This window comes from Neodiprion virginianus, chromosome 1 (assembly GCF_021901495.1).
Source record: "Neodiprion virginianus isolate iyNeoVirg1 chromosome 1, iyNeoVirg1.1, whole genome shotgun sequence".
Taxonomy (NCBI): domain Eukaryota; kingdom Metazoa; phylum Arthropoda; class Insecta; order Hymenoptera; family Diprionidae; genus Neodiprion; species Neodiprion virginianus.
The window spans coordinates 38,252,760-38,280,295 of NC_060877.1; the positions used below are offsets into that span (position 1 = coordinate 38,252,760).

Sequence of the window (27,536 nt, forward strand, 5' to 3'; positions counted from 1 at the left end):
CCCTTTAGTTCGGTTCCTTTTCATCCGCCGCTACGTATATGATAAGGACAATATGCAGACCGTGTATACGTGTATGATGTATATATATATACATATATATATATGATATGATATATATATATATATATATATATATATATATATATATATATATATATATATATATATATATATATATATATATATATGTGTGTGTGTATAATATAAGTGTATACCTGTATTACATAGGGGATATTAAATATACATCGTAGTAATTGATTAATCGCTACGTAAATATTTAACACGTCATCGCCATTTGAAATCAAAGTTTTTCTCTTACAACGCTGCCACCGAACCCCGGCCATCCAAATCCGAAATTTCCTTCCTCCGCGTTGTGCAAATTTTATTAAAATATAAAATATACGTACTACGATAACTTGCCATTTTCCTGTCCCTCACTCTCTCTCTTTTTTTCTGCCTCTCACACACACGAATAAAATACTTACGTCCACTCCGTTTTGTTTTATATGCTTTATGTATAACATCGCACACACACACTCAAATATGTGTACATATAAATACGCTCAATTGGTGACGAGCCATAAGGTATATGATACATCATTCATATTATACTGGGCCAAAAAAAAACGAAGAATTTTTTTTTTTCAACGGTACTGTAAAAACATTGTTCACGACGACAAATAAAAATTATCCTGAAAGTTTAAGCCCTTAATATTAATATTAAGGGGCGTATCGTTACATCTATTGATTTTTCAACAGTTACCGCATTTTTTTTACCCAAAATCCGTCAATTATCAATCTGAAAAATTTTATCAATCCACATTTTTGAAGGAAATTAAATTTCCTACAAAAAAGCTCTCCAACTAAATTGACGTAGATCGAGCCGTTTCCTTGTAATTCTTCGGTTTTTTTTTTTGTCCCAGTCTAATTTACATAGTGACCGCCTATGCAATGGTGCAGAGTGTGCGTGTATTATTTTATACACATGTACATTTTAATATATCGTATAATACGCATACCTACACATTATATACGTACATATTCGTAGGAATTGCTAGTTTTTTTGTTTTTTTTTTTCCAGGTGCGTATGTTTGCGTGTGCGTGTGTGTGTGTGTGTATGCTAGCGATTAGCGTTGCCGAGAAAAGTTATTCTTAATAAAATCCGAACGATGATAATAAAAATAATAATGATAACAATAACGGTAATGATATTAATAATAATAATAATAATAATACATAGTAAAATAACGCGAAATAAACAAGCTACAAAGCACAAGTGATGAGATCAAGATTTGATAATTGTATAATACTACACTCCTACAATTCTTTGTGTTTTTTTTTATTTTGTCACTTTTTTACTATATATATATATATATATAAAATAATAATAATAATAATAATAATAATAATAATAATAATCAGGCAAACCCGCTTCTAATTTCAATCAATCGCTCGCCGTGCGAACTTTTGTCTACGTATATATATATATATGCTGTAACACGTTGTTTACCGATCGATATGACGTTGTATGTATATTTTTCTTCTGACCCCGTTATATATACTTATACTGCACCTAGCTATGAAATAATAATAATAATGACGATAATAATAATAATAATGATAATAATAATAGTTTGAAAAACTACCAAGAATTATATAAAGTAAGAAAATAAGGAGAAATCAAAGACAGATGAAAGAAAACACTGTGTAAAAAATATGAAAGAATTTTTTTTTCTTTACTCTCCCCATACTCGCGCACCTCTCTCTACCTCTCACATCAATTTTTATAAAACTGAAACAATATTTTATCAACAAATACCGCTATGTATAAACTTATACGCCTACATCTTTACATGTATTACATGATACTTCATCAATAATAATTATTAACAATAATGATAATAATAATAATAATAAGAAGAAGAATTGTTACAATAATAATAGTAGTAGTAGTAATAATAATAATAATAATAATAATGATAGTAATAATCATAACGAATGAGAAAGTAACGTATCTACGTATGTAAAAAATATTTATACATATTAGGTTGGTGTGTGTTTGTGTTTGCGCGTGTAGGCGAGTACCTCCCGCCGTGGGAACATGTTGGTGAACGTTTTTTTTTATTTTTTTTTCCTTTTTTTTTTTTTTTTCTTTTTTCAACCCTTCGTTACACAAACCGCGCTTCTGCACACGTTGCGTACTACTACATTCATTGTATAAATATGCATTTTAAAACTGCATACCGTCTCTGTGTTCGTATACTATTTGGGGCGCCGCGGCGTTGCGCGGGATAATTAATTTCGTTTCATTTTTTTCTTTTTTTTTTTTTTTTTTTTCTCCCTTGTCGTTTCCGAAACTACGCGAGCACATCGACAGCAGCAGCAACAATAACAACAACAATAACAACAATAATAATAATAATAATAATAAAATCAATATGTTCGATTCGCTTGGACGTATAACGGGGAACGCGTGAGTAAGGAAGGGTTTCGAAAACACGACAGTGTGCATGTGTATTTATGCGCGTGTGTGTGTTTAAAACATTACATGGTTACTCTCATATGCCTTACTCCCTGCCTTTTTTTTGTTTTTTTTTTTTTGTTCTTTGTTTTTCGTTTTTTACGTAATATTATTTTCGACACTACAATCACATCGTATGAAAGAAAAATAAAATATATATATATATATATATACATATTCTGTTGGCAGATTTCGAGAACCGAAAATTGCCATTCTTAATAGATCATAGGTGTGATTCGTTGGTAGATAATTTCAATAAGCAAGATAATCGTTGAGGCTCTCCCAATGGGGATTGATCGAAAAGACCGAATCGAGTAATCAATGTGCTTGTTTTTTTGTTTTTTTTTTTCTATTTTCTCTCCTTCCACTTTATTGCTATCGTATTCCTTTTTCCTTATTCTTCTTCTTCGTTTATTCGCCAACATGTATATATTATATGACGGGCACTGGGTGTGTTACGCTTGGCAAGGCGATCGCGAGCAAGGTGGCGGAATGACGCCACATAACGCCTTTCGTAACGGAGGTAAGAAATAATAATAAAGAAAACAAAAAAAAAAAAAAAAAAAAGGTCTAGTTTGCTGTACACAGTACAATTACGAAAGAAAACTACGAATTTGCGGACAGAAAAAATAAAAAAAAGAAGAATAATATCTAGTCATTTTTTCGAAACTTTTTCTCTTACGATCCAGCTATTACACACATGTTATACTTTATCGTGTGTGTGTTTGTGTCTATTTCTGCGTTTACGTATTTATTCATGTATTTACGAATTAATTCGTGCATGTTTGCGTGTGTGTATGTCTATATATTATATGTATATTACAAAAAAAAAAAAAAAAGAAAAAAAACATGTATTAACAACGCGGCGATTCAAATGTAGAGATAAATAAAGAAGGGAAAACATTCAGAACGGGAGGGGGGGGGGGGGGGAGAATACCAAACGGTTCGAAAGAAGATTGACGAGAAAAAAGATCAATCTTCCGAATTTTACAGAACTAAACGAAATTACGAAGGTTGTGTATTGTTTTCTCGTTTCCCTTTTAGTCCTCCTTTAGTTTGATTTTTTTTCTTATTTCTTTTAGGCGGAGCGGGGGGGGGGGGGTCGATTTAGTAAATTTTCATCACCACCTATCCGCGTTCACGTATACAAAAAGAGGGAAAAAAAATGGGACACAAGAAATGGGTTAAAATCGTGCGGAAGGGAAATGTGAAAAGAAGGAATCTGTACTATGTGTGTATATATATATATATACACATATATAAAATAACTGGCAAAGTGTGGGAAATCCCCCCCCCCCCTCCCACTCAAAAAAACGTAATAGAAAAAAAACTCCCTAGACTCTCGGAAACGTAGACCGTATAATAAACAACTTCGAGGGGTTGTTTGGTTGGTATTTAAAATTGATGCAGGAATTCAAGGAATCAGCTGGATGCATCAGCTGTTGGTGTATAAAAAAAGGCAAGGCAAGGCAAGGGGGCGTTTAGATCAACTGGTACAGCTTGAAAGAACCGGCCGAAACGTCGGCGACAAAATAACCTTATAAAGTGTGCGTATAATTCGGCGAAAGAACACCGAAGCGCGCTGCCTGAACCCTGAATATGAGCGAGGATCCAACGGTGTGTGAACAGGAAACAGCTGTAGTTTGGGCCCGCTTCCGGTCCGCGACACCGCCACCCAGACAAACCTCTCTCTCTCTCTCTCTCTTTCTCTATTTCTCTCTCCTAGCCTTGCCTTGCCTTTCCATTCCTGTGTATCTACGATGTTACTGTACACGCGTCTCTGCGTCATTTATACAACGCGGTATTATTTCATACAGGACTAGTATATTACGTGAACAAACTTTGCCGCGGCATTTCAAAGTTTTCGACAAATTGCCAAGGTTTCGGATTTTCTTCTCAATCGTTTGGTGAATTTTCAAGAAATTTCAACGGTTTTCCCATCGCCTCGTCTCGGGTGTTCATTTTCTTTTACTTGTTTTAGACTGAAGGTAGATGAAAATTGTTTTAATATAATGCAATAATTATCGTACGTACGCGTACGCGATTTTTCCTTTGCATCAAGCTTGATCGAAAATTGTTGTGGCAAGATACGGAAGATTGAATGATATACTCATGGAAGGTACTCTAAACGTTGAACTAAAATTTTAATTACCGATCGTTGACGGACCGCGGAACAGAAAAAAATTTTACTAAAAACTTGATATTCCCGTCAAGCTTGATGGACAAAAATTACAGTACACGCGACAAACGGTTTCAAAAATTTACAATTTCACCCGACTCGCGAGAACTTTGGAAAAACTTTACCTTCCGTTACCCACGGCACGAAACGATTATACATCGAAACTACCGCATCATGGCTCAAGTTTAAAATCTGCACAGCGACGAAATTTTTCCACCAATCCAAAACGTAAGTTATCGGAGCTTGTTACATTTTTGTTCAAAGCGATGGCTAAGGTTGGTGGAGGTTCCTAAACGAGAACAAAAAGCCTCGGCTTTCTCACTCACTTTCCCCTCTATATTTCTTTCCTTCTTTCTTTCCCTCTACCGATATCGAAGCAAAGAGATCAAACGGCAGCTTCTTAACATTGACTTGTATACAATATACATACCTTAATACGATAATAATATTAATAATAATAATAATGATAATAATAATAATAATAATCTACACAACTTAAAACTCGACGCGCGTCTTTCTTATCCATTCTATATATAGTTCACCGTAACTGAACTTCAACTTATATCATACAATCTATACCAATATATATAATATTTTTGTTACTTGACTTATCGAGGTTTGTTATGTTTATGTATATACGTATGTATAATATATATACTGTGTATAAAAGGAAAAAAAAAAAAAGAAAGAAAAAGAAACATATATCGCAAGAAGGTGAAGAACCATCCCCGATCAGTACGAGACCCACTCATTGTCGACACCGATGTCGGAAAGCATGTCCGTAACGTCGGGTGTACATGAGAATTCGAAATGTGACCCGCTGCTTGAGCTGTCGGTTTCAAACGAGTCGAGATCGGTGGCTATGGTGTCGATGTCGAGATCGAGCTTGAAGTCACAGGGTTGAATTTGGAAGAGATCGGTGAGACAGTCGAGGTCGGCAAGGGGGTTCGTGCTCTCCTCCATTTTAACAACCGGTGTCGAAGCCGAGCATCCGGTCGTCGTTGATCCGGTGCTGGTGGCCGTAGCCGCAGCCTCGAGTGGTTCCTCCTTGACGGGGAAACCCTTGCAGGACGTCGAGGACGAGGCGGAGACGGAGGTGGTGGTGGAGGACGAGGACGAGCAGGAACTCGAGGATAGCACGGAGTTCCTCGGGTAGTTCCTTATCTCCGAAAATGGCCTTATCGGGCTCGACGCCACGATGGTGTCGGCGCCGCAGGTGAACTCTGGAAGCTCGACGACCTCCTGCTTGATATCACCCTCCCGCTTCACCTTCGACGGCGTCCCGATCGAAGTACAATCGGCGTAAGCGTCCTCGTAAAAGCTCGCCGACTCCGGCGAGTCGGGGAACCGGGTGTCGCAAGATGGGCTGTTCGGCACCTTGGCAGTTATTGTCGGTGGTGTCGGTGTGTAAGCGGAGCCCCGCTTGTTCAAGGCCAGACTGGCCTTTAGCCTAGACAGAGGACTCGTTGTCGGTACCGACTGGAGCCTCTTTACGGGTGTCTGAAGGCTGCTGTTGTTGTTGGAGTCGTTCTTGTGCTGGATCTTCGTCACCCCGGACGTCGCGGACTGTTGTTGCTGCTGTTGTTGCTGCTTCTTCGAGGTCTTCTTAGGCGCGTCTTTGGCCTTCGGGGACGGCGCTGGTTTCGTTGTCTTTTTTCGCGGCCTGTACTTGTAGTCCGGATACTCCGTCATATGGTATTGACGAAGGGTCTCAGCCTCCACTATGAAAGGTTTCCTCTCGGCCTCGTCCAACGTCTTCCAACGTCTACCCAACCTCTTGCTTATCTCCGCGTTGTGCATGTCCGGCTGTGCCTCGCAGATTTTTCTACGCTCGATCTGCGACCACACCATGAACGCGTTCATCGGACGTTTTACGTGGTTTGGGTTGTTCTTTTTAGTCTGTAACATAAAAGGGAGAACGATGTTGTTTAGTACACGCATATGATTGCCCCACTCTTAACGTTGCAACGTATAACATATCGATATTCGTCGTAGTGTTCACGAAGATGAAAAAACAAAAAAGTCATCCAAAAGTTGCACCCGGTTTTACAAGCTGGTTATCACCCAACGGGTAAACCAAGCCCTTTGGGAGTGGCGCGGAACAGCTGTGTAACTAGAGTTTCCCAAACGACGCGAGGTGGTCCTTTGAACATGTACCGCGCGATTGAAATAAACGCTTCACGGCGCATCCCGATTGGAATAAGTTGTTATCGTCATGACGGGAAACGACACGGTGACAGTTATAGTTTTCGACAAAAGGTACAATACGCAATTAAACGACGACGTTATAACAATTTGGTTTACGACGATATTACATCTTCACATTTGTTTTACCTTCATACGGTAGGTACGTAAACATTTACAGGATACCTTACGAAGGTGTGCCTATAACGTCAACCTGAATAATACAAGTGTGGTGATGATGATTCGCTATATGAAAATTGCAGAAAGAGAGGTTGGAAGACAGAGAGTGAGAGAGTGAGAGAGAGAGAAGATGGTCCTTCGCGGTAGGGCGGGCACCTGGGTTAAATCGCGTCTCGTGGGTGTTCGTTACATACATTGACAACTTAACCCATTACGGTTGATGGTTGTGAGAGTAGGTATAACGGTGGGCGAAGCGAGGAGTGGTTAAAGTATCCATGGCATAGACGGTGCGATATAATGTACCGCAGGCATCTTTGCGTGCGTAGATAGCAATCGCGAGAATGATATCAAAAAGGCCATCCTGCAGAACGGAAGTCGGGGCCAACGAGAGTATAATTGCTCAGGCACACCACCACGGCACCTTGCGCATTGCAAGTTCGCGTATTCGTGCCTAGTTTACACCTGTACACACCAGCATTCATCCATCCATCCATCCATCCATCCATCCATCCATTCATCAGGGTATCTGAGGCACATTACACGCATGCGGTGCAAGTTGCGGTTCCGACGTTCGTTCAGCGATCGCTTCTCACCTTGACACAATTCTTTCTCTGCAGTTGTTGCAACTCCCAGAGAGTGCACCGAGAGTGCGGATACTCTCTGTTCTTGTACCCTGCTCCATTTACATCGCGGAGAGAGAAATACTCTCTACTCCGTGCGAATCCAATTTTCTGCGTGTCTTTTTGCGACGTTCAAGTTTTGAGAGTATAACGTGTTATTATCGGAGGAATCGGTAAACCATAGTAAAGTAAAACGCACATATACAACAATCGTTTCTTTTGCAAACTGCATTCGCTTCAAAGTCGATACTTAAATTTTACAAAATCGACACTCTTATCTTTCCACCTTTGAATTCGTTACACACAGTTTTCTTCTTTCTCTTCACAGTCATGATCCAATGGCTTGAAACGATGCCAATCTCTAAAGTTCCCATAAGATTGCTACGACTTCAACTGACACTACTCGGCAAACAATTACCACCGGCATAATCGATCTACAACATTCGGAATGCTGTTCCGACCACAACCATGACCATTTCAGTTCAACGTTAACAAACAATAGTTATCGGCTCGAAATAATCCAAGTATTCCACGATTCGAAATACTTTCGTTACAGTAAAATTCAATTGATCCCAATCACTCGTTAAACAAACGTAGTTCTCGCAACGCATGGTTCTCGGCGAAAAAATCGTTGCGTAAAATGGCGACTACTGTGCACAGAGGGTATAATTTCCACAACATAAAAACGTGAATACGCGGTGAGCATAAAGTCCGAACGAGTTCCCGCGGGTACGTAACTATACGTAGGTAGCACCAGAGACCACATAGGTAACGTGCCGCTCTGTAAGTCAATGTAAGAACGTAAGCCGGCGGCGTACATGGTTTGTTAAACGTATATCCAAGTCCGTATACATGTATAATGTAAAACATACCAATACGCGTTATACTATATTTACTATTAAGCCTGCAGCTGACGGAAGTGAGCCGTAAGGTCACGCCGTAGCCAGGCTTGCATCTCAACGCGGTGTCTACGCTTAGCTGGCCTTCGAGTCCTGCCACCAACCACCACCTCCAACGACCGTTCCAACGTTCCTCCGAGCTTCTTCCATCGATTACGAAGCTAGGCTAGGTTTTGTTAGATCGGTAGTTTCGCGGATATCGAACTATAGCTTCGCTCTCCGTGTTCTCGTCGTTCTGCGTTTCTAAAGAGTGAGAGAAGACCCTGAGGATTGAAATCTGACCGACGACTTTGACGCGGAAGAGATTTTTACAACGGATCGCTTATTCTTCCTCCTCCTAAACGAGATCTTTTCATCGTTTTGCGGTCAAACGAATCTTAAACTACCGATGATCGATGAACAAAAACGAATTTCAAATCGCGCTCAATCTCGCCTTGGAACACGGATCACTTCCGTTTTCTTACGCTACACTTGTTCGCGTGGCTGATATCGATGGATCAAAGATTGATTTTCATCAAAGGTTCGCGTAATCGCAAGCCTCGCGGACGTTTCGTATATTGTATAAGTAAAACGTTACGCGGTCCAATTAACCGGAGAAGATGAATAAAAGAAGATCCGCATTAGCACAATCGTTGCTTTAAACGGACAGCGTGGCTGACGATTGCGCGCTTATGACGAATGCCAGTCGCGTAATCTTGTCACGACGACGAGTGACAGAATCGAACTTGGAAACACACTCGGTATAGTTGTGTCGGTGTTAATACGAAACTGGATGGTCATGCGGGGCCCGGCAGCCTCGCGATAGGAAATGATCTTGAAACGATCACAGTCGGTATATGGTGAACGTCATTGAAGTCAGGCAGGCAGGCAGGCGGACGTTGTTTAGCTAGCTCCAGCCGTATTGAACATTAGTCTGCCAGCTGTAAGATAGTTGACGTGATATGATAGTATAACTAAACGAAACTTTCCGCGACGACAAACAACCAAACAAACAAACATGCAGTCTAAATCAAACGCTTTTTATACACTTTCCGCATTCCGTTTCAAGCCGTGAAACGATTCCGGTATTAGAGGCTCGTGTCTTGTTCCTCAAATCCTAAAAACCAACTCAAGGATCTTCCCAATGGATTCAAGAATCTATTCCGACACATTTTCAACCTAAAAAATCCCATTTTCACGTTTCTCCGCTAATGGTTTCGCAAATGGTATCAGAAAGCGGTAAAACTTGACGGTTTTTTCTTTTTTTTTTTTATTTCTTTTTGCACCGACCGTTTCCAACCCATCACTATCGTTCGCATCTCTCCACTTTAGGCGGAAATGACATCGGAGTAGAAGAGTAAGGGAATTAAATTCGAACAGTAGTTGTCCACGATGTGGACTCATGGTGTTCGGTGAAAATTACCAATAATAAATTCCAGGACATTTCAAGGTTATTAAAGGCAATTGAAAATAGAATATTTCCAGAACACAAGAAAAATTCAAGGACATATCCAGGACCACTGGCCACCACGATGGTCTAAATTTGTCCCTTCTGTTTCAGGAAAAGGATCCAACCGAGTAGGTACCTAAACGTCAGTTCAGACGAATCGACGCAGTGTTACGTGAATAAGCAGAAGCAGAAGCAGAATAAGAATAAAAAGAAGGAGCATGAAGTGAGTTTAACGTACTATAATGTGCTCACGGAGACGGTCGAATAATTTTGTCGCCCGCAGCGTTCGCCCCGGTCGGTCGTTGGCATTGAACGAGTGTGTATACCTACATGAGTAGGTACTACTTGCATCAGCATCGGCATCACCACCACAATCATAGATAGAGACACAGTCTGTTTATGCCCGGCGGTTAAACGTTTGTTACACATGTGTGTATGTATACGTACATGTACCGTGTAAGAGGCGAGTGACGAACGTACGTCAAAAACGATGCCAAGTTCTCCTCAGTCCAGGGAAAAGACCAACAACGATCCAAGAAACACACAAAGTATGTTGTACCTACATCGATACTCACTTACTCGCTCGCTCTGTTGGGTCGTAACTTCATTATACCGTAAAAGATGTGCGGATACATAGAGACCGCCAAAGCAGCGCGTAATCTCTTCGCTGTGTCTTGACGTACGACGGTAACAGAACAAAATGAACGCCCATCTACTTACGCATCTCGGTTAAGCGGACAGGTGTAGTAGGTATGCAAGTGTAATCATCGTATAAATACTCTTCAGCACTGCATAGTCTGAAGTTACGTGTGACCCGTGAGAAAGAATTTATCAAAGAAACTGTAAGACCGCGAAGTAAGTGAATCACTTCACCGACATCCGTCCTCGTCTTGGCGAACGATCATTTCCTGGTGCTGTGCTTACTTGGTTTCATTACGTTCATTTTCCCTCCACTTTCGTTGGTTCTTTTGCTCAACGGAGTTCATTTCTCGTACCACCGTTTACTCTCCTTCTTCTTCTTCATCCAACGACATGACCGTTAACCCGTAAACATCGCGACAGTGCAAATTCGGAACAACTAAGATTTCTTTTCTCGCCATTCTGATTTTGACGTATTTCCAGTAAATTAATGTCATTTTTCACATCCAGACTATTGTCATTGGATTATTGGGAGATTTTTATCCCACCAAATATTGGTTGTCGAATACTTTTCGACTATTTACACGAGAATTATAATACTTTGGAAATGCAAAATCCGAAATCGCACTAGTGTGGTTTGTATACCGGGAGAATCTCTTGAAACTTGAAAATCAACCGCGCATGCGCGAGTTTTATCCGCTGTTCGCGCAGGCTGGCCAACCCGAGTTTCAGCTGTCAAACTCTTTCCGCCGGCGATGCGGTTCGTACGAATTTTCGAGGTTAGAATCTCGAATAATCGAGACGGCGACTCGGAATGGTTTTGGAAGCATTTGTTATCGGGTCGGAAAGTTGACTCTTCAAAGAACGGTGGAAATTCAATGCTTACGCTCTTTGAAAATTCAAACGTACACATTTTCCGTACGTTGGCCCGCCTGCATCGCGGACAAAAGTATCGCTGCGGCAAGATTTCGCCGACCAATGAGATTTAACTATTCGGCGCACGCGCGGTTGATTCTCAAGTTTCGAGAGATTGCCCCGGTATATCCTCAATCGAGGTACGATTACTGCGGGTTACTAACGAACTCGGTAAGTACACTGACGATAATCCGAATGAATCCAACACGATTCGTGTCAAATTCGCCAAGGTACATGAAAAATGATCTATTAACACGACACGCTATTTCTCAAAATGGCACTTCGACCTCAAGCATACGAGCGATACAGAAATAGAATACTAATATAAAAATTATCGCGTATACCCAAACACGAATCGATTATAAATTACTTGAAAACCTGATCGAGGAGACGTTTTACCAACATTTCTCTACCAATATTATACACGTATAACATATGGATAGATTAACTATCTATACCGACATAAATTTCACATCTATATATTTCAAACAAGCAAGCAAATACATGTACATGTACAGATGTATACATGTAGTGCGACACATGTGGTGCAGATATTAGGTGAGAATAAAAAAAAAAATTGTAGAGAAAGAGAGATACGGAAAAATGTACAACGGGGAGCGGCTACCGTATAATTATAATCCGCGAATGACGTGATTAAACTAGATGATACATTAAAATCGTCTATACACAAGATTTAAACGAAGATAAACGGTGAGTAAGTATGTACCCAAGTTATTATACATGTATAACGCATATTAAATATTATTTTGCCAGTAGTTTTGACTTATATATAGAGTATATTATACCGTATAACCGCACATTTCCCACATCATCATTTATACCTACGTATGTTATACGTGTATTATAACCGGGCGTTACCAATCGCCCGCATTTAATAGTCTCGCATAAATCGATGCGTGTGTAATATAATACGTACATGGATGTATAACGGGTATAAGGTACGTTATTACACATGTCGCGTAGTATGTGTATAATACAATCACTAGGAATTACACACGCGATTGACCTTCGCTAATATTTTATGCCTCCATATTTCTCCTCTCCCTCTCCTCCCATCCATCTATCTATCCATCCATCCATCCATACATCTGTCCGCATGTTTATCTACACTTTCCGTACGACGAAGTCAATCGAGTAACTGCGATATAATATATTGCAATAAACATCCGCGGAGTGATAATTGAAAAGAAAAATAAACATATCCGCAAACTTTTTTTCTATACTACTTTGTCACGCAATTGTCGTATAAATCGAAAAAAGAAGGAAAAAAGAAAGCAAACTTTTCCGTAACTTTTTAATTTCCGCATCAGCGAAGAATATTAACGCGTCGTATTTAATGACAATCGCATAATTAAATGACTATCGAGTTGGTAGTCTCACGTGTGTTATATTATTTTTATTTTCTTTTCTCTTCGCAGATCAGGGTGAAAACGGGTTCACCTATCCAGCTCCCATCTCTGACAAACTCGCATGCGTAAAATATAAACATCTTACACCGAGTAATGACGCTATTAGGTAGGGTCGGTTGTGTCGCGAGTGTTGGTAAGTTACAGTATACAAGGAGGTACGTCGTACGTATTCCGATCAGCGGTATAATAATTTGCGTAGAGCTTGGGTATCGGAAGGCGGCTACGTACTTACGTACTTATCGTACGTACATGCATCCATGCATACGCAGATACGTACGTGTACGATTTTAATACGCGCCGCTAATACCTTATAAGAGAGACACGCGAGATTATAATTTATAATCCACATGGATATTACACCACCACCACCACCACCATCGCCAAGTCGTGATGGACACGCCGCGCACGCCGAGTATAGGATCAGATATCACGACCGACTATCAAACTTGTGGCCTATAATACAATACGTGTGTAGAGGTGTATGAAGAACAGAGAGAAAGAGGGAAAGAGAGGAACCGACTCCTCATCCTGCTGCTGCTGCTGCTACTCGCGATGAGATGCTGATTTATTTATACCATCGGATTATAGACTACAGCTGCAGCTACTCTTCTATATATTCTCTGTATGGTCTATAATAATGTTATAAATGACCAGAGACGCGATTAGAATTATTATTATTATTGTTGTACGTTATACATCAATGTGCAAGGGGGATACAGGATACGTAGATATAAATATTGGCATGATTTACGAAAACTTTTTGATCAACCAATCGAAACTACTTGTAACAGTGTGTATATATTCTGAAAGATGTTTGAAAATTTTTCGTTATTCTTTCAATCTCTCGAATGCAGCATTAAAAATACAGAATAATAAGTCAAGTCGTGACGGTTGTGTAAGACAGTAGCTAATTTGTGTGTATATATATATATATATATATATATGTATGTATGTAAACTTCGAAGCCTAACTTTGAGATAAAATTCTCCGAGTAGTCTGGAAACTTGTTCACTTTTGCATTATAATCTATAACGGTAAAAATCGTAAGTCAAACTTGAGTAATTAGATTTATAATATTTCGTCGTCAAAATTAAAGTACCCGAGTAAGTAGAACAAAAATCGTCGTCAGATACAATAATAATTCGATATTTAAACATTGAAAATCTTTCGACTTTGCGATAATATGAAAGTAATAATAAATGATGATAACGACATTCGAATAATGCACAACATACGTAGTGATATATATATATATTTATCTGATTCGCGATGCTTACGTAGTTGGATACGTGTAATACGGGATGTTATATATACATACGTACATATACATATATATATATATATTATAAGCGGAGTAGCAGAATGTACGTAAGTTCGCAGAGAGATCGTGGGAACCGATCGTTCCTCCTCCTTAAGCCGATTCCACCGTCTTACTCACTCGCTCACCCAACAATATGTATAAGTAACTTGTTAGTATAGACGAGACCGAGATTTAACACGCGTAGAAATTTTATTTTCAAATGCGAGTCAATTATCAGCGGTTGGATAAATTGTCGGGAATTATTGTAAAAATGTTGAAAATGCGCTATTGTGCCGAATTAAAAATTTGTCATATTTATTTATGGAGCTTTGAAAAGCTGATATATTACCGTTATATCAAATGTTGGATTCTTTTATATTGTAAACAATTTCATATTTTACAACGATTTAAAATAGAAAAACAAACGAACGAATCCGGTTCTTCGTGTGTGAGATAAAATCGTTGTATCGGACGATATAATGTGAAAAACTTGACAAGGATGAGATTTTTTCGATTTTTATAACAACCAGCCACAGCCAGCTGATCATCGTCATCACTGTGTTTTGTTAAAATTTTCTTCACTCGCCAACAAGGGTTTCACTTATTTGTTACTTCAACTACTCTGAACTAGTCGATAATCATTTCGAAGGAGCTGCAGACGATAAATGATTTTGCAAGACCCAGAGTAAAATTTTCAAACGACGTTTCTTTCCTCCTTGTTTTTCCTTTTTTTTTTTTTTAAAAAAAAAAGGGTTTTTAAAATATATATTAAACAGCAGACGTGTAATATACGAATCGTATAACGTGTGCTCGTTTCAGCACGGAAACAGCCGGCTGCTGGTCAGCTGACTCGACGACATCCTGACCGAATCCGATAGCGAGAAGCGAATATGTGGGGCAGCATCAGCATCAATATCGCCGGAGTGAGAATTACACGTTATAAGATATTCGTAGTTGGTGTTGTTATAACTCGTCAAACGTGCCAAGTCTCTCTGTCTGTGTGTATTATTATATACATTGTACGAGATTATGAGGAAAAGATTATACGCGTAACACGAGATAACGAAAGAAGGAGATAAATAAAAACCCCAAAATAAAAAATTAAAAAAAAAAAATGTATACGATTCTCTAATTTAAAACGAAAGGAAGAAGACGAGGAAGCTGAGATGAATAAAAATAAAAATGACTAAACCCACGGAGTGTAGTCATAATTTTATCTGCGTGTACGTGCGTTTGATGGGATTCAGAAGATATTACAAAAAATAATGAATCACCGATGTGGACTTTGATTTTCCTTTTTTTTTTTTTTTCTTGATGATAAAGTTGAACGTCGGATCGAAAATTACATGAAAAAAAAAAAAAAAAAAAAAAAAAAATTGTAAAACGACGATTCACTTTTTTTCAATAATTCGTCCAATAATTTTATCACACATTTACATTCACGCGACTTCTTACGAAAATTTCAGAATCGCAGAAGCTAAAAGTATGGCGTACATTTGTGTGTACATTGCCGTTTTAACGGTATCGTATTTATACGATATTATTATTTTTATATAGATTTGATTAATCCGGGATAGAAAGAAAAGTCAAAGAATTCATGAGTATTTTTTTGGGACCAGAGAATCGTATAAAAATATTCCTTAAAGCAATTTAAATTGAAAAAAAAAAACAAAAAAAAAAAAAGGCTAGGGGAAAATCATTGTTCGTTATACATATATGGGGGATTCCACGTCAATTCGACCAATGATTTTCTCTTGATATATACATACTATAAATGTAAAATTGTTATTTCTCAACGTCCGGCATGTAAAACGCTGCGCGACACTTGCATTGATAGGCAAATTTGTCGCTTTGAATATTAATATTATAAACAAATCGACGCAATCGTTACGGAGACGCGATAGAGCAGTTTTCGCCGCTGCACATACATACTTATGCACACCAGGCGTATCTGCATCTCCCGGAAATCGCGTAATCGTGAAACGAGCAAGAGTCGCAGATCGCTCGCTCGGTTGGCTGGTCGGTTGCGCCGACGACGACGTGATAGAAAACAGAAGGCGAAGTGAAGAAAAAAAAAAGAGAGAAAAAAAAAAGAGAAAAACAACAAGCATGTTGAAGAGAAAAATGAAACGGAAAGAGGGAGAGCAACGTGGACCAGGAATATAAGATAAGAAATGAGATAAGTAGCGTATTTATCTACTTCGATAAGATAATAAAAAAAAAAAAATTAAAACCAAAATCTCCGCTGCCGAGAGTTTAGAGTATGTTACAAGGGACGTACCTTATATATATATATATATAATTATTATAGAGTAAAGAAACTGGTTGTTTTCAGTTTAAATACATGTTGTGTTTGTGTGTATGATGATGGTGATGATGGTGATGGAGGTGATCACACATGCGAGTGATGAGGAACGAGAAGCGAAAAAAAGCTCGCTGTTCGTGCTCTTGCGATGATAGTGCCGTTAAATAAAACGGGAGTAGTCGGAAAGAAGAGGAAGAGGAGGAAGAAGAGGAAGAAAAGAGAGAGATCGAGAGAGAGAGAGAGAGAGGGGGAGAGAGGGTTAGTAGAGGTGGGGGGATAAGGAGCGGCTTTACTCTGCACAGCTGATCGCCCCCTGTCAACGGTACAAGTCGTACACTCTCCAAGCCTCCTGCTCTTATGCTTATGCGTATACATATATGTTGTACGTCTGCATGTCACGTATTAGCAACTTGGACGTTTGTTATTGTTGAAATATCATGCGGCGAAAACGGGGAAACCGTCGTATCGTTATTTGCAATACATATTATATATATACTGAAAACGTGATACACGCGACGCGGAAACGAGACATTGGTAATTTATAATTTTCATTGTAATCTCGTCTTTTCGTCTCTTTTTATCAGTTGATGTTATTGTAAAGATGTGAAAGAATTCGAGAGCATATTTTTCGGTGAGGCGAGGCGAGGTGAGTCGACTATTTTGAGAAGAGAACCTCTTACGGAACTCATAATTCTAGACGGCTGGGAGAAATTGTCATTTAGATTATCCGGGATTTCGGGAAACACCGTGAGTACGAAATTTTTCGAAATTCTCTTTCCACTTTAGAAATCCCGCTATTATTGGAGAAGCGAAAACAACCGTGACGAGAATTTTCAAAAACTCCTCAATATTCGATGAACTCGAGATTTTCCGGTGCCGGAACAGAATGTAACAGATTTTATGTGTTTCAGTACGCGCACACCCTCAATAAGGAATATACATATAATATTACATCACGTTGTACGTAATACAACTAGTAAAGAAATACACAGTCCAAGGGTTAATTTAACACACGTGTGTGTGTGTACATATACGAGTAATAATACCGGGGCAATCTCTCGAAACTTGAGAATCAACCGCGCATGCGCCGAATAGTTAAATCTCATTGGTCGGCGAAATCTTGCCGCAGCGATACTTTTGTCCGCGATGCAGGCGGGCCAACGTACGGAAAATGTGTACGTTTGAATTTTCAAAGAGCGTAAGCATTGAATTCCCACCGTTCTTTGAAGAGTCAACTTTCCGACCCGATAACAAATGCTTCCAAAACCATTCCGAGTCGCCGTCTCGATTATTCGAGATTCTAACCTCGAAAATTCGTACGAACCGCATCGCCGGCGGAAAGAGTTTGACAGCCGAAACTCGGGTTGGCCAGCCTGCGCGAACAGCGGATAAAACGCGCGCATGCGCGGTTGATTTTCAAGTTTCAAGAGATTCTCCCGGTATACAAGCACAATCCTAAAAGACCGCTTCGATTTAAAGTTCCATTGTAACCGAATGGCGATTATTCAGAAGGGTGTAAGAAAAAAGAAAAGAGAGATTCGGAGAGGAGGATATGCATATCGTTTAAGTTACAACCGCATCGAATAATATGTATACATATAATATATGTAAATAATAATATTTCGTCGTCTCCGTGTCTGCAGCTCTTGTCATTCGTCGTTCGTCCGGTACGAAAGATACGACGATAAAACCGATAACGAAACGAAAAAACGAGTCCAGCCTAGCGCCTCTTTCTATCCCTGCTGTCCGTCTGCCTACCTCAATCTCACGCGTATACGTACATCCATGAATTCGTTCGCACTAAATGCGTACACATGTGTAACACAGGACATAAAACGCAGATTACAGAGAGGGGAGGAAAAAAGGCCAGACAGCGATAGTCTGACCGAATTTCACACTTTGGCTTTTTTTGTTTCACTTCTTATTTTTTCCTTCTTATCTTTCCTACGGCTACAATCGTCGTTGTCGCAGAAGCGTTCGTAGATTACGAAAATCGTCGCGTCCGCTTCGATATAATTACATACACGCATGTAACGTGTAATATTGAATTATTATAAACAATAATACCGAGCGAATCGTGTCGACTGTTATCTTTCCAGATTGTCGAAAGGTTGTAGCTGTAACTTGACGAAGACAGCTCGTGCACGCTAGCTCGAAACAATCCAAGTTGGTACGCGTATTGAATTATATACACGCGTGTTACGTACTTTGTTGCACGATAATATCGACCAGCAGTGCTGTGCATCGATCGCGTGCTCGTAATATTTTTACATCATACATGTACGTATGCAATCGAATATACAGCATCTACGATATCTCAACAACGATAAATCAGGAAAGAGGAGGCGAAGGAGAAGGAAAAGAGAGAAAAAGTAAGGAGAGAAAAAACGTTGCGAGAAAAAAAAGCCGGATCTAATCTCTGTGACATTGCCGTATCTTTTCAATGTTGTCAGCGAGCGTCGCTTGTATGTTCTTTATAGGTATATGTTATATGTCATATGTTTATGTACGCGTATGCATTATGTGTAAACTGTACGTAATATTGACGCCCGAAAAACTCTTAACACACACACACACACACAAATAGACACAGAATATCGAATCTAATTTTGTTTACTTTTTTCTTTCTTTTTGTTGTTTCGTTTACCCAAGCCACGATTTTTATTACCGAGCAAAAAATTCAATTTATCGTCCGTTATCGAATATTGTTCGCGTTTTTTCAACCTCTGATTCAATCTTATCTTTTCCGCCACTTTATGTAAACTGTCATTGTCGTTCGTTTAGTTTCGTCTCGTTTTCTTTTTCACTTCGTTCGTCTGTATTTGTGAAACTCAAAGTTAGAATCCACACGTTGTTGTCGCTCTGCACATAATTTGTCATGTACTATACATGTGTGTGTGTGTGTGTGTGTGCTAACCTATGTAACCTAAGGAATGGGACGCGACTTTGATCGGCGATGTACGTATTTTAATGCAAACCCTCCGTTATTATCATCGTATTGACGTTATCGTAACGATCAATGCCGATGAAGAACTGTTATTTCGCGATTTTAGAATTGTTTAAAATTCGGTAAACCGTAATAAAACGAAACAATTAATAATATTTCGAAATATCGCTTCCTCAAAAATCATTGTAAAGTAAAGAAAATAACGATCCCCCTCCCCTCCCCCCCCCCTGCCAATGTTTCGTTACGATAACGTTACTATCTTAAACCTCGTCCGTTATCGGATTCGATTCGACTTCGTCATATTCTTATTCTTCGTCCGACAATCGTGATCCATAATTATCAGAATACAATGTAGCGAATAAATACTACAGTTTGCAGTGTTGCAATTTTAATTTTTCTCTCTTTTTTTTCTACTTCGATACATCTTCTTTTAGCGATTGACCAGAGATAAGAAGATTTCCATCAGATATTAAGATGGTAAAAAAAACGCAATTATCGTATCAGCCGTACTACCGTATAATACTCAACGATAATAATCAATTATACAAATGTTAAGATAAATAAAATAATAACAGGATCGTGATCGAAAAACAATCTATACATGTGTGCGTAAGTTCCGTGTAGCGAATAAATAATATTAGGCTGTAATTAAACAGAGAATAAATATATTGAAAATAATGAAAGCATGTCCTGCATCATTGATGCAAGGTGAATAGAAACAATGACGTTACATTTTTCCTCAATTTGAAAAAGACTCCTTGAAGTGGGTGTCATTTAAAAGAAGATAATTGAACGAAATCATGGCGGTGGGGGAAAAAAAATATATCACGACGCGTGGAAAGAAACTACGAATGAAACTTCACAAACGAAGTTGATGAATTGTGGGTGAATACGGATTTTTCTTGTTTTTCTTTTTCAACCAACTTTATTGTGAATTTAATTTTCTCACATCACAAGGTGTTTATTATATCCATATGTGTGTAATAAGTTTGTCTGCACGATGAAGATTTTGAGAAAGTACAGGACTTCACACACGTGTGTATATATATGCAATAGGTGAATTATACATAATCGTTACCGATTTGTTAATAGCCGGGTTGAAACACCGAGATAATGAAATTAGAGTGCAATTGCACCAAGAATCTTGTGCAATTTATCAAATTGCGAAAACGTGCATAGGTACGGTTTCATCGAACGAGCAAATGACACACACGTGTATTAATCAACGTTATACCTACACGCGTGTCGCATCGCATGCATTATCCCCGGATATTGGCCAATTTATTTATTTATATAAAACAATTGTTCGGTAATATTTTCCGCACACCTACGGCGATCGAATTTCGAACGATAAAATTTCGTTTTCGATCGATCTGTTATTATCGGTCAAGCTGCTGCAACTAAAAAAAAAAAAAGAGTCATACACGGAATGAAGGAAATCGCTTTGAAAAAAAAAAGGGAAGAGAGAGAAGAAAACTGTGCCGACGCATTGAAAGCGAGAGATTGATTTTTAATATACATCGCAATGCATTCACGAGATATAATATGCGCGTACATACGTCACGTTAACACCATGCGCATTCAAGTATAAAATTAACACTCGACAATACACATCGAACATACTCAAGATAAAGTTACATAGCCCCTGTGTGTGTATGTATACATAAATAAATATATTTGTCAGAGATCCGGCGAGTTATTTCTTGCACCGATTGCGTTTTGCGGTAAACCGTAAAATATAAATACATATCTAACATTGTGTGTAAAATACGACGTTGCATGGCTGAGTAAAATAAAATAATCTGCATTATCCTGCGAGGAAAAAAGAAACGATATCGTGTACAAAATAAAAAAAAAAAAAAAGTAAAAAAAAAACGTACAGACAATTTACAATTATTATCTATTAACAAAGTTCCCTCCGTGCGGCGAGTACGGAGCTAATTTTTCTTACTCGTAGTGACAAATAAAACTTGAAAAAATGAAAAGAAATAACAAGTTCGTTAAACGATAATTATTACTAGGATTTTCGTTCATTCGAAGCATTCTCAACTCAAGCACGTGTCCCATTTTTTTTTTTTTTTTTTTTTTTTTGTCGTGTTATTTGTATTTTCATTAACGATATTATCATTGTTGTTATCTTATAAACGAAAGGCAAAAGCAAAGCATCGATTTTCGTTTTATCCAACGATTAAATTCTCTTCGTCCGGCGACGTCTTCCGTCGTCCCCTTTTTTTTTTTATAATCCTTAATAGAAGTTATTTACATTAAACTTGTAACGAAATTGTCGAACTCGGATGAATAATAAACGAACGAGAAATGAAACGAAAATTAGTCAAGAATCGAGGTTCGCGGAATGAATTCAGTTCTACGGTGGCGGTGGTTTGCAAATGCGTAAGAGGAGGGAAGAAGAGATATTCGTAATTCGTTTCGTCGTCCGTCTGACTCGGGGAAACTCCAATTGCGAACGAATATATACATATATATAATATATATATTTATCGTTATATATATTATTCCATCAATATATATAAAATTACCAAGGATAATTTTACACGTGGTTGAGAGGCGGGGTTTTACCCGATAGAATATTAATAAAGAGATTTTCACGATAATCCGCGTCGGATTTTTATATTATGCACGTACGTTTGCACATATGTATACATATAACTGTTGCGTGTAGGTGAACAAATAATAATCCAACAAAGAAGCAGAAAGAAAAAAAAAATGACGAATCCGTATTGTAAATTGATTCAGTCTTCAGTTTCATTTTAATTTTCCTTCGTTTTCTCCATCAATTATGGATTTGAAAATGTGAGAGACGAAGATGAAGGTGAAAGAAAAAAAATTGTTTTTAAACAACGGCAATGAATAAAAATTGACTAACCGCAAACCTTCCTCACTTTAATGCCGTTATCATTATTGCGAAACGTATAATAATAATTGTAACAAAAATACATCGAACAGCAACAGCAGCATATATTATAAAAAGATGAGGGACGAGGAGGAATTTCACATACAGTGTGTGTTTCTATTAGACGTAGGGTCGACGCGTAGAAGGGTAAAAAGCAGAAACATGAGGAAACAAAAAAAAAAGAAAAGAAAAAAAAAAGGAATAAGGAATAAGGATAGAGAAGGAGCCAAAGTCTAGAATTAGTCGGGATTCGAAAGGGCCATTAAAAAAGATCCTTAGAAGGGTGTAGATAATTGGCCGGGAACCGCGTCGCGACGCCAAGGGACGACGGACGAAGAGGCGCGTCGCTGACTGACTCACTGACTCACTGACTTACTGACGGACCGACTTAATGACTGACCCGACGACTGCGGGCTGGAACGAAGCGACTTGCGATGAAAAAAAGGCTGGCATTTTTTGTTTTTTTTTTTTTATTTTTCAATCCATCTAAGAAGACGGAAGAAAGAAAAAGAGAGGAGAAATCGTACAGGTTTGTGCGGATGTGAGTATGATGTGTAAGGATTAGAAAACAAAAGGGTCCGAATCCTAGATTTCTTTTTTTGATTTTATTTTTTACACAGACAGGAAGAAGAATCGGAGGATAATCGAAAATTTTAACCCTTCTGTTTTTCAATCCATCCAACATTCTCATTGTATGGTTATGTTCAAAATTTAGAATAAGAATGACGGTTGTATTATACTCTACTTTTCCGCACTTTGCGCGATTCTACATTTTCACTTTTCCATACTTCGATGTAAGTATTCTAAAATTTGAAAGTTTCTACAAGAGTTGCCTGTTCGCGTTTCTGAAGATTCTACGTTCTGATCATTGCAATCCATCCATCTTCCGACCTCACTGCATCTTTACCCCCATCATCCATGACCTGGTTTCACTTCTCCAGTTCTTCCTCCTCCTCCTCCTCATCTTCTTCTTCTACTACTTTCGTATAATTACAGACTACAAAATGACGACGCGAATAAGGGGGGAAGAAAATAGTCGGATTTTTCTCTTTCAAAGCCTCTCGACTGACCTGATCGATGAGAATGCAGGAGTGAGAAGAAGGAAGAAAGAAAGATAGAGAAAAGGACCCGAAAGTCGGATCAGAGAGTATAATACCTTGGTACACTTTTTTTCGACTTTTTTTTCCGTCATTTATTTTCAATTTTCTTGTTCGACCGTTGTTTTCGTATTTCTTTCTTTCTTCCATTCCATCCTTCTTGTCTTTTTCTTTTTATTTTATTATTGTTATTTTTTCTTTTTTTTTTTTTTTCACCTACTTATCGTTTTCGTCCTACGAGCTTCTTCTCCTCGGTTTTACCTACACAATCCTTGTTTCGCCGTCAGTTTCTATTATATCACAGTGCGTTACGGTCTTTGGCCCTCGGTATATTAATTATTCCGAATCGGTCACGGTGCATCGATTATCTCCATTCTATATATATATATATATATGTATACCGTCCCTCTTTTCCGACTCTGTCTGCATCGCCTCGTCTCGTCTTCTCCGTTAACCGCGGCTTTCCTTCACTTCTTTCGCTTATTAAAGAGAACTTAAAGAGCGATATGAGATTCGAACGAACGAGAAGACACGCTGTACTGTATTTTGTAATAATAGAAGGAGAACTCCCGAGATGCGAGATTGTCTACAACCGTATTCATAACTCGCAAAAATTAAAGTCTACGTATTCTTCATCCTCTTTGTTTTACACAGCGGTTGCAATTACTCCGTAATTTATTACATCGATCTTGGTGTTTTTCAATTTTTGATTTTTTTGTTTTTTTTTTTTCCTTTTCATCTTCTACACTTATTTCCTTTCACCCGCGCAGTTGAAAAATTACTACTTCGCAATCATTATTACCATCATTATTGTCGTAATAACTCGATACACCCACGAAATATCTCGATTAAAGCAAAGTAAAAGAAAACAGACGGTAGAACTTTACTCTGCGCGCTTAAACCGTAGGTGCAGGAGACTTTACAGTTTATAGTTTTGTTGCACGGATGATGAAAAAAAAGTTTTAAAAAATTAAATAACCGTATGTGTGTGTATGGTATGTACAAAATTGACGCGCATTTTACGAAATACTTTCCTCTATTTTATCTTCTTTACTCAAACACATCCTAGATACTAAAATATTTTTTCATCTCTGTCAAGTGTTTCGTCCCCCATTTTTTTTTTTTTTTTTGTGTGTTACGTTTCATTGTTTTTCACCACGATTTACTTCTCTGTTTCTACAATCCGCGTACAGTCATCGTCGAGATACGGACGATGAAATTGTGGCCAAAACACGAAGAGAGCGGCACATAATACGCGAAATAGATGATATACAAGAGTCGCGATAAATGTGTGTAAAAACAGGAAAAGAAAAAAAGAAAAACAACAAATTATAACAAACGGCATGAGATTCGGAGAGTGTCGAAAGGTTTGTTTGCAAACATAAAATATTATACCACCTTCTTCATCCTTTCGTTCATTTCCCTTTCTCTCTTTCTCCTCGGGCATGGTATGAAAAAAAAATAAAAAAAAAGGGATGAAGAGAGAAGACACAACTTGCGCACAACTTCATTCACGTACGTTTGTGCACGTATTTTAATGCGTAGAGAACCTGGCTTAATTCCACAGCTGATTTCCCAGCAACAGCCGTCGGACGGTAAACTCGAGGCTTTCGTCTTTAAGCAGTTCGCCCACGCTTTTTCATTCTTTCATTCTTTCATTCTTCTTCTTCTTCTTCTCTTTCTCTCTCGATTTTTTCGTTTATTCGCAATCATGACTAGGCAAGATAGGTCGTGGTAGAATATAATACACGCAAAAAAAAAAAGAACGATGCGTTGTTTAAACGGTGAAGAACATTGCAACACGCAAAATATGGCAGCGGATGACTTTTTATTTCTAACTATGAAACAAGGATACATCTACCAATTCGTTATCTTCATATTTTGACGTGTCGCGTCTTTTCTTTTACGTTGACGGGATTAATAACCGAACAAGTTGTATTGACAAAGTATGTGATTGTTGATTGATGCTTTATTAACGGTTTACTAAATTCCCGATAATCCCAGTTATAAATTGATAACCTTTTCTAAAGGTTTATTGTTACGAGAACGTTACAAACTTTAGCCTGATTCTCTTTTTACTTACACACCTATCTATCTCTTTTCATTTTTCAAGAGGGATTCATCGTTCACTGCGCCCACGTGTCGTTATTGTTGTATTTATTCACGATCTTACATTGTTCTACATAGCTTTGAGAAATTACTTATTTTGCGCAACTTGACAGGTATTCTTTGCCTCGAGTGTTCAGTTACGATCCGAAATTACGTATGCTGTCAAAGGAGAAATACACTGTTCGAAAACCAACGCGGGGGAATTTAAAATTGGCGCTTTCTTTTATTATCATAACGAAGTTAGTAACATTAACGCAACGATTCGTGCCGAGGAAAAACCGTTATTTCGCGATTTTCGAATCGTCTGAAATTCGAGTAAACCGTAATAAGACAAAACCTCAATTACGGTAATGTTTCAAAATCATCGTAACATTAAAAAAACAATGATTTTTTCCCAATGTTTCGTTACGATAACGCGACCAACTTCAACCTCGTGCTTTTCTCGCGACCGATATTTCGTTCCGCTTCGGAATCGAATTCGACAGATTTAAAAATCGACGATCTTTTGTTTTTATCTTCGAGAACTTTCGACCGCTTGGAAAACCCGGCAAATATCCCTACGAAGAATAAACACGCGAAGGGGGTAAAATGAGAAGGGTGAGAAAACGAGCGAGGTGGCGAAAAACTTTAACAGATTAAAAACATAAACAAGTATTTACCTGAGTAGCGTCCGAGTAAGGTGTCGGCGAATTTTTATCCACAAGCTGCGATCCGAAAAGGGGAATCCCCGAGCTTGAAGGGCTGTCCTGCTGTTGCGGCACCATTTTAACTTATTTATTACGCGTTCTGATTCGAATTTTATCTATTCTTCGTAATCAACAAGAAATAACGAGACCTCCGATTACGGCGACTCTATTTATCTCTCTCTCTATTCAACTTTACTTTTCACTTCACTTTTACTTTTAAATTGTAATTACATTACGCAGTATCGACACACGCAAGGATGCAGTTATTTCATAATTCGAAGCACAGAAAAAAAGTACACTCCTTTCGCTCTTCTTTTTTTTCTCTCTTTTACGCGTCGAATGCCAGCTTCTTGTTGTAACGTACTTTATTCATCGTATGTGTATTTTTATATACATACATTCACTGTTTCTCGTAGTTTTTTTTTTTTTTGTTTTGTTTTTCTTATTGTTTAAGCGTTACACGATGATTTTTGAGGTGGGATTTTGAGCAAAGTATTTTTCACCCGTCCGTTGATTACACGTGGTTAATTTTCACCGCGTTTCTTTGCGGGAAATTTCAACGTTCTCGATTCTTAAGCAAAGCGTTCGTAACAATCGAAAAGAACTTGAAACGTAAAAACAGCAACTCCTGTGCACTGCGCGTGATGATTTATAAACAACAACAACAATGTACAATAATAATATATCGGATCGCCGAGATCTGTCCCGCGAGAATAAAACTGAGCGGATAACAGATTATTCAAAAATCCGCGCGCGGCAATTGTTCGATCGTGTAATCGACGATTTGATCTTGTCTTCTTTTGTTTCTGTTTTGTTTATCTTCTCCTCGTACGTTGCAGAGGACGGATGTTGAAAACACGACGTTGAGCATTCCCCTTTTCTCTCTCCCTTTCGAAGAAATCTCTCCAGTCACGCAACAACGCTGAGTCCAAGAAAAAAAAAAAGAAATTCCGTCGGCAGATGATCGATCGGGAGCAGAAGTCGATTTTCCTTCTTCTTTTTTTTTTTTGTTTGTTTTGTCTTCCTCACTTTCCCTCCTCTCCTTTATCGACGAGGCAGTAATTTTCGTCTGCCGCGAAGTAAGCGAAAGAAAAAGTGAAAAATCAAAGCCGGTCGGTGGATGAACAAAGTTGGTGCGCGTGTGTGAGAAGCGAAGTAAGAAAAAAAATTAAAAAAAAAAAAAAA

General features: G+C 38.4%; 1 protein-coding gene across 2 annotated transcripts; it reads right to left on the reverse strand.

The window, feature by feature from the left end:
• Positions 1-175: 175 nt before the first annotated feature.
• Positions 176-27,536, reverse strand: LOC124298821 (transcription factor SOX-4-like). 2 transcript variants are annotated; one of them, XR_006906908.1, is made up of 3 exons: positions 26,325-27,536; positions 4,207-6,599; positions 176-437 (listed from the first exon to the last, which is right to left on the reverse strand). XR_006906908.1 is itself a non-coding variant. In XM_046751383.1 (2 exons), exons 1-2 carry the CDS (start codon positions 26,427-26,429, stop codon positions 5,433-5,435), a joined length of 1,272 nt encoding a protein of 423 aa, XP_046607339.1. In that variant the 5' UTR covers positions 26,430-27,536; the 3' UTR covers positions 2,264-5,432. The 2 variants fall into 2 exon arrangements, 1 of the variants encoding a protein (XP_046607339.1); XM_046751383.1 differs by lacking the exon at positions 176-437 and having other exon boundaries at positions 2,264-6,599.

Coding starts and splice junctions, on each gene's coding strand:
- LOC124298821 (XM_046751383.1), bottom strand. CDS start 26,429: ATGGTGCCGCAACAGCAGGACAGCCCTTCAAGCTCGGGGATTCCCCTT. Junction 6,600..26,324: donor CTTACTCGGACGCTACTCAG/GTAAATACTTGT, acceptor TTTATGTTACAG/ACTAAAAAGAACAACCCAAA.